At 42.7% G+C, this 8,387-nt stretch overlaps 2 protein-coding genes across 2 annotated transcripts; both read left to right on the top strand.

Annotated features, from left to right (window-relative positions):
- The first annotated feature begins 627 nt into the window (after window positions 1–627).
- LOC146736194 (uncharacterized) lies at window positions 628–2,423 on the top strand. The gene is made up of 2 exons (XM_085505198.1): window positions 628–677; window positions 1,064–2,423. Exons 1-2 carry the CDS (start codon window positions 628–630, stop codon window positions 2,421–2,423), a joined length of 1,410 nt encoding a protein of 469 aa, XP_085361324.1.
- Window positions 2,424–6,824: 4,401 nt separating this feature from the next.
- Window positions 6,825–8,153, top strand: LOC146736193 (uncharacterized protein F54H12.2-like). Its single transcript, XM_085505197.1, has one exon. The coding sequence runs from the start codon at window positions 6,825–6,827 to the stop codon at window positions 8,151–8,153; it is 1,329 nt and encodes a 442-aa protein (XP_085361323.1).
- The last annotated feature ends 234 nt before the right edge of the window (window positions 8,154–8,387 follow it).

Raw genomic sequence — 8,387 nt, 5'->3', positions numbered from 1 at the left:
AGATGTAGTAGTAGCTAGCGAATTAACGGTCGAACGCGATGAGCCGTCGGAAGCCAAATTAATAGCCCTGCGTTTCTTAGGACGACTCGTCATGTTGCCCTGTTCGTAGGTTGGAGATGAAGTCACAACGTCTTGTGCTAAAGACCCAGCGAACTCGTGTAAATACGTGTTTAGCGGATTCATCTTGAACCAAGGCTACTATCTGAAGAAATGACGTGATCCACTGACTACACGTGTTTCAAATTCTAATGTTCGCTCGCTGATTGGACAATGCATTATATTTTTAGATGTTGAGAATGAATCATCTTTTTTATTTTCCCACAGATACAACATTCCTTGAGACATTAATCTCGGTGATGATGTAGGTAGACATTCACTACTGGTAAGGGGGCTGGTAACCTAATTTGTATTTCCCACACATTCCTCGGAAGCACTTGCCCTTGTGTTGAACGATGAATGCGTACAACTGGTGTCCTGATACAATTGTATCAAGCCAAAACAGACATCAAAGACACCGTAAAATATCACAGCCGACTATGATGTTGAAATATGAATGTCAAAAGAGTTGGTTAAACTCCCGTGTTATACGAAGACATTTACGCGCTACGCCACCTAACTTCCAACACAATGTCCAAGCGGGCTCTAGAATTGGATCAAGCGGATTCCAATTTTAAAAGGTAATCGATTCATTTTTATTTTTGTTTTCACGTTTTCAAACACTAGTCAATGTTTTGTTTTGAAAAACTATCAGTTTAAATCACTGGGAAAAAAATTTGGCACATAGACAGTGCGAAATGTCAAAACACATCTCAAATATGTAAGTCTAAGTAGTCAGAATGTATAATAATGGTGATTTGTTTACAGAAAAGGAATACTACAATGTTTTCAATTGATGTCATATCTCTCATTCACCAAAAAATCATTTTTTGAATCGAGTCATTGCTTGAACTCAATTACCGAGCGTACCCCTCAGCTTTAAACAATTATTATGTGTGGAGTTACATTCAATCAATCACAAAGTCGAGAGGTTTGTCGGAAACTTAGATATCTCAAATCCTATCAGAGGCAGAGAGGCTTTTCTCGGCGGTCGTACTAATGCTCTGCGTCTGTATTACGAGATCAAGGAAGGCGAAAAGATAGAATATGTTGACTTTTGCAGCCTCTACCTATACATCAATAAGACCTCGCGATATCCAGTTGGCCACCCAACAGTCGTAACTAAAGACTTTATCGTCAAACCCACGGACTATTTCGGTATTATCAAGTGCGATGTTTTACCTCAGAGGAAATTGTATATACCAGTTCTACCTTTCAGGGTGAACAACAAACTGATGTTCCCACTCTGTTCCAAATACACGGAAACCATGAATCAAGACAAATGTCACCACAGTGTCAATGAACGTCAACTGACGGGTGTTTGGTGCACTCCGGAATTGAAAAAGGCTGAAGAAGTAGGGTATCACATCACCAAGGTATATGAAGTTTGGCATTACGATGAGTCGGCAACCTACAACCCCGAGACTGGAGAAGGAGGGTTGTTCACAGAGTACATCAACATGTTTCTGAAAATTAAACAAGAGTCTTCTGGTTATCCCGAGTGGTGTCACACCGTTGAAGACCGAACCATGTACATCCAAAGATACCACGAAAGAGAAGGTATCGTCTTGGATAGAAGCAAGATAATCCCAAATCCAGGCCTCAGAGCTCTTGCCAAGCTAAACCTCAACTCATTCTGGGGAAAGCTGGGACAGAGATCAAACTTTGGACAAAGCACATATGTAGAAACGTCCGCCAAACTGTTGGAAATGTTGATGGATAGTACAAAGAATGTTACAGATCTTTCTTTTGTCTCTGACGAAATGGTTCTTGTCCAGCACTGCGATAAAGAAGACTACATTACCGAAGCACCCAATACGAACGTTGTACTGACTGCCATGACGACAAGCTATGCTCGACTTAAACTCTACAGTGTTCTGGAGAAATTAGGTAGTAGAGTCTTGTACTTTGACACAGATTCTATCATTTACATCCAGCGAGCTGGAGAATGGGATCCACCAACAGGTGATTATCTCGGAGATTTGACGAGAGAAATAACTCCAGTGGATAATTACATCACACATTTCGTATCGGGAGGACCGAAGAATTACGCATACCGACTACACAAACCAGACAAAAGTGGGAACCAAACAGTGTGTAAAGTGAGAGGGTTCACCCTCAATTACAGAAATCAACTGGAAATAAATTTTGACTCCATGAATCGACTCGTTCGGAGAACAAGCGGCCCTCTACATGTCAAAGACCCCCGAAAAATAACGCGCAAGGGAGATAGAATATTCAATAGAGAAGAAGTTAAAACATACAGTTTAGTGTATGACAAACGGGTGATACAAGACGATTACTGTACCCTCCCATACGGTTTCTAAAAACAAAACAAAAAATATATAAATAAAAGCGAGATCATTGTTTACTCCATTCATCCATTTGAACTTTGAACAATCACATTGACATGGATTCTACCAAATCGGACATGGTTCTATCACTCATCTATTCTGGCTTATGCACACTACCTTATTTTGTTTTGAACTGGATGTTGAAAAAGTACATTGAAGAACGTAAAAAGAGACGCGATAACGAGCGAGGTCATATTATATCGTCATGGATGCAAGATTGAAACACCCATTTACCTCTCTTGTGTGCGGTCCCACACAGTCTGGGAAGACGTTTTTAGTCAAACAGATATTAGAACAATGTGACAGCGTCATATCTCCACCACCAGACGTTATCTATTGGTGCTACGGCGAGTTTCAGCCAGCCTATTTGGAAATGATGAAGACAGTGCCTCAAATTCGCTTTATCGAAGGGATACCTCCAGATATTGGTAGAATAATTGAGCCGTCTAAAAGAAACTTGTTGGTGATAGATGATCTGATGACAGAAACGGGTAACGATAAACAAATTGCCCAGTTCTTCACGAAGGGATCTCACCATTGAAATTTATCCGTGATACTGATTTTGCAAAATCTCTTTCATCAGGGCAGACAATCGAGAACCATCAGTCTCAACACGCACTACATTTTCCTGTTTAAAAATCCAAGGGATGCATCACAAGTCAACGTTCTGGCTAGGCAAATGTACCCCGGAAACATTAAGTTTCTTCAGGAGGCATTCACCGATGCCACCCAAGAACCTCACGGTTACCTCCTCGTGGATCTGATGCCAGACACCCCTGAGGAAATACGCATTCGAACGAACATACTTTCATCTCAAGTACCGATAGTGTACGTGAGAAAGGTATAAAAAAAGACAGTCTTTCATCGTCAGTCATTTCACCATGTCATCCCGCATGCGAAAGAACGCTGATTTTCTCTCTGTATTGCACAAGGCCAACTCGAAACAACAAAAGGGGATAATTGATGGAGCCTCTAGTGACTTGATACAGTGTCTGTGCGAATGCTCGCTCAATGTGTTGAAAGGGAACGTCCAGCTATCACCTAGTCAGAAAAGAAAATTGGCGTTGTACGTGAAACATCTCCGAGCACTGTCCAATAAGTAAACTTCAGTCAAGAAAAAGAAAAAAAATTCTGGTTCAGAAAGGGGGTTTCCTAACCGCCTTAATCGCTCCCTTAATTTCGAGCATATTCCCACCTTTACTCGGTCTTAAATAGATGGAATCCGTGAAGAAGATGGCTTTAGTCCCTGCTGAGCTATTATCTACCATTCAAAGCCAGAATGCTCAAATGACGAGACCTGTGGTGAAATAATTGACTTCGCTGGATAGAGACATGAATGACATAACGCAAATGGAAGAGTTGCCTGAAGATGAAAAAGTCAAACTGTACCAACAAGTTCTGCGCAAGTACTTGTTGTTGCGGGAGAAGAAAAACGAACCGATTCCAATCTCCGTTACGCAGCAATTACCCAGCGCTGTCCCTGTAGCCGATCGGGAATATCAACCCGACAAAGACGGTGTACCAGATCAAATTACATCCGAAGTCTTACAAAGTGTTCCCAAGAGCATGCAGAGAAAAGCGAAGCTTCTACTACAGAAAGTTAAACAGAACCAACGGGTCGACTGGGGTGAAAATGGTGAATTAATCATCGATGGAAAATCCGTGCCAGGCACGCACATCATCGATTTAGTCAATGATTTCTTGCGTAAAAGGAAGAATTTCACCCCCACAGGTTGGAGAGAATTTGCCGAAGTTATGAAAATGTCAAATGTACCTCAAGACCTAGTTGGCAATACAGATCGGTGGTCTTATATGCATACCAACACACTCAAGGGGAGAGTTCCGAAGAGACGTGGACCCCATGTGGTTTCCACTCCCATTCATCCTCGACACACGTGGGTGACGTATTAAATAGAACCTCTTCGCAACCGCTAGATCTCACTTTGGTTCAGTCGGTCATGATGGATCCACGCTGTCCTGCTTTGCTTTCGTTTATCGAACGTATCCACTGCCTCTGCGCGTGTGAAATAACCACACCCGTAAACAATGACGAAGAAGATGGACACCGTCCTAGACGAACTGTTTTACGATGTCCAAAGTCCTGGAAGTTACGGAGGTTTGAATTCCCTTTACGCTGCCGTAAAAAAAACAAAGAGAGGAAAAAAGATAACCAAGTCGGACGTGAAGAAGTGGTTGAGTAAACAGGATACATACACTCTGCACAAACCCTCTAGACGGTCCTTTAAAAGAAGGAGGGTAGTGGTTTTCCTAGTGGACGAGCAGTGGGAGGCCGATCTATGTGATCTCTCCTCGATATCCAGATACAACAGAGGATACAAGTTCTTATTGACGTGTATCAACGTTTTTTCGAAATATGCTTTTGTCGTACCTCTGAAAGACAAGAGAGGGGGGAGTTTGGTCGAGGCATTTCGGAAAATACTTAAGAAGGGGCGTCACCCCGACGTTTTGCACACGGACAGAGGAACTGAATTCACCAACAGACTTTTTCAAAACTACCTCAAGAGCGAAGACATTAAGTTCTTCACTACAGGCAATGAGACTAACGCCAGCGTTGTGGAGAGATATAACAGAACCATCAAGGGGAAAATGTTCAGATATTTCACGAAGAACAACACGTTGAATTATCTGCCTGTATTAGACGACATGGTATGTTCTTACAACAATACCCATCACAGAAGTATAAATACCAAACCCTCACTTGTTACCTATGCAAACCAGAAAAAGGTCAGAGACATATTGTATGGTGATTTAAGCACAGAGAAAAAGGGGTGGAAGAAGATTTATAAACTCGGTGACAGAGTCAGAATCAGTAAAACCAAACACGTTTTCAAGAAAGGATACCTGCCCAATTGGACCGAAGAGGTATTCACGATTGTTGGACGCCTCAATACGCAACCACCTGTTTACAAAATTTCAGATTACAACGGTGAAATGTTGGAAGGTACTTTCTACGAAGAAGAACTTCAGAAAATAGTAAAGGACGATGATGCACTGTACATTGTGGAGAAAGTACTGCGCAAGAGAAAACGTAAAGGCTGTGTGGAATATTTCGTTAAGTGGCGTGGGTATGACGATTCGTTTAATACTTGGATCAGAGACTTGGAACGTTTATAAATACCTTTCACACGATGACCTGATTCATTTCAAAGATCATCATGTCGGGGCAGGATTTCTTTTTGACGCTCCCTAGTAATGCCTCGCTTGATGTGTTCCCGAACAACACGTTGACAAAATACACTGTCAAACTACCGAGAACGGTTTCGTTAGATGGCAATTGGGAAGTAGCGTTGGCCGACATCCACTACCCAAATTCATGGTACAATGTTGTACATGGTGAAAATAGGATCTTTTACGATGCCTCACCCAGTCTGAGAGATCACGGAGAAGTGAAATTGAATCCGGGCTACTACAACTCGATCGAAATGATTTTAGATGCGATTCGAGAAAAAGGTCTGCCAGATGAAATACTGATGACATATAATTCGAGGTCTAGGAGAGTGACCATTGCGGTCGAAGAAGGAGCTCGTGTAATCTTGATGGGCGGATTGGCCGAACTGTTAGGATTTCCCACAAATACAACAATTACAAACGAAAGACGCACTAGTCCCTACCTTGCTGATGTTAGAAGTTTGTATTCTCTCTACGTGTATTGCAATATAGTCGAACACCAAATGGTCGGTGATGTTTCCGTACCTCTCTTGAGAATAGTCAACATTGAAGGAACCCACGGTGATAGCGTCAATCACACTTACAACAAACCATACTTTCTCCCAATTCGAACGTCAACATTCGAGACTGTGGAGATTGATATAAGGTCTGATATGGGGAAGAAGGTGCCATTTCAACATGGGCGTGTGATCGTGACGCTGAGTTTTCGCAAAGCTCGTCCTTCGCTAGTGTGAAGAAAAAGAAAATGAACAGACATCGAACTTACACTCCCCACGTGGGGGTTTATAGAAATTACTACATGAATCAGATTGGACGGGGATCTGTATTTTCTGGCGCAAGACTGCAACGCGGATATGGAATCGGAAGTATGTTTTCTGGATTGGCGAGATCGGCCGCACCTCTGTTAACACAAGGTCTGAAAGCAGTGGCAAAACCAGCGCTCGATGCCGGTTTGGGTATTCTAGGTGACATTGTACAAGGGAAAAACTTTAAAAAAGCGGCTTCGAGTAGAGCAAAGACTGCGGGTCGTCAAATTACTTCTTCGGTATTGAGCAATTTATTTGGAAGACCCTCTCAAACAGGGCGAGGACGCAGCATCAAAAGGAAGAAGACAACAACGAGACGTGTCATTTCTTCCAAGGCTAAGAAGAGGAGAAGATCTCAGGATATATTCGACTGAACATTATGGCTTTTGTACACGAACACTCCTGCGAATGTGCAAAGACGGAACTCGATCTCTTTACTATTCCTCCGACACAGACAAGTATTGAAAAAGGAAGTTATGAAGAGGTAAACCCACTCACGAATATAGCCGATGGTCCGATCGAATTCGTAATACCTTCGACCGGAAGTGACTACATCGATATTGATTCTACGCTTTTGCACATCAAGGCTAAAATCACGAATGCCAACGGAAGTAATTTGGCTGCGGACGCCACTGTAGGGCCTGCAAACTTGTGGTTGCATTCCCTCTTCAAGCAAATCGATGTGTACCTGAATGGAAAGCAGATTTCGGACGCATCTCCTACTTATTCTTACAGAGCCATGATCGAAACGCTATTGAATTATGGAGGGGACGCCAAAGCCACGCAGATTGGTGCTGCAATATTTGAGAAGGACACTGCTGGAAAAATGAATGTCGCAAACCCGAGAGCCGATGATGGTGATGCTAACATGGGACTCAAACGTCGATACGCATATACATCGCTCAGTAAGACGGTCGACATGATCGGACGAATACACGGAGACATATTTTTTCAACCAAAGTATTTACTCAATGGGTTGGAAGTTAGACTGAAATTACATCGAAGTAAAAATCAGTTCTGCTTGATCAGTTCAACCGAAAATCCAGCATTCAAAGTAGTCATCAATGATGCTACCCTCCTAGTGAGAAAAGTCAAGTTGAGCCCCAGCGTACAACTGGGACACGTTGAAGCGTTGAAACAGGGTACTGCAAAATACCCCATCGATCGATGCGTTATGAAAATCGCTTCCATCCCGGCTGGTACAATGTCATTAAACAAAGATTTGATCTTCCTCGGTCAGCTGCCCAAAAGGATCATCCTGTGTCTGGTTTCTAATACGTCTTTCAATGGATCCTACGAAACCAATCCATTCAACTTCCAGAATTACGGTATCACATCACTGGTCCTCAATGTTAGAGGTGAGCAAGTTCCGGCAAAGCCATTGAAGACGGACTTCACGGGAGGTGGTGGTAGAAGTTGCATCATGGCTTATTACAGTCTATTTACCGGTACAAATAAAATGGGTCAAGACCAAGGCAACGGCATCACTCGAGACGAATATCCCGAAGGGTACACAATCTTCGCATTTGACCTCACTCCCGACGAATCGGCCAGTGATTATCACCTCAATTTGATACAAGAAGGAAAGATTGGTCTTGAGATTCAGTTCAGACAAGCATTGACTGAGACTGTGTCTGTTTTGATTTATGCTGAATACGACAACGTTATCGAGATTGACAGAGACAGAAACGTATTGACCGATTTCTAGCTGCGATGGACACGAATCAACTGAATCGTATTCTGTCGACTAATCCATACACTAGAAATGTGTTCTTCGGCGTTTATGCTAGAGATCAACTGCCTAAGGCAAAAGTGTTGGAGTATCCTGCAGCGTTCGTATCAAACACCGATGACAGTAGCGGAGGTGGGACACATTGGGTGGCTTTTTATCTAAAGGATCCCTACCGTGGAGAATATTTTGACTCGTATGGTTGTCAACCTT

This window comes from Saccoglossus kowalevskii, chromosome 11 (assembly GCF_978046115.1).
Source record: "Saccoglossus kowalevskii chromosome 11, keSacKowa6.1, whole genome shotgun sequence".
In the NCBI taxonomy this organism is placed as follows: domain Eukaryota; kingdom Metazoa; phylum Hemichordata; class Enteropneusta; family Harrimaniidae; genus Saccoglossus; species Saccoglossus kowalevskii.
The sequence above is the reverse complement of the archived record's forward strand: the minus strand, read 5'-3'. Positions and strand labels throughout refer to the sequence as shown.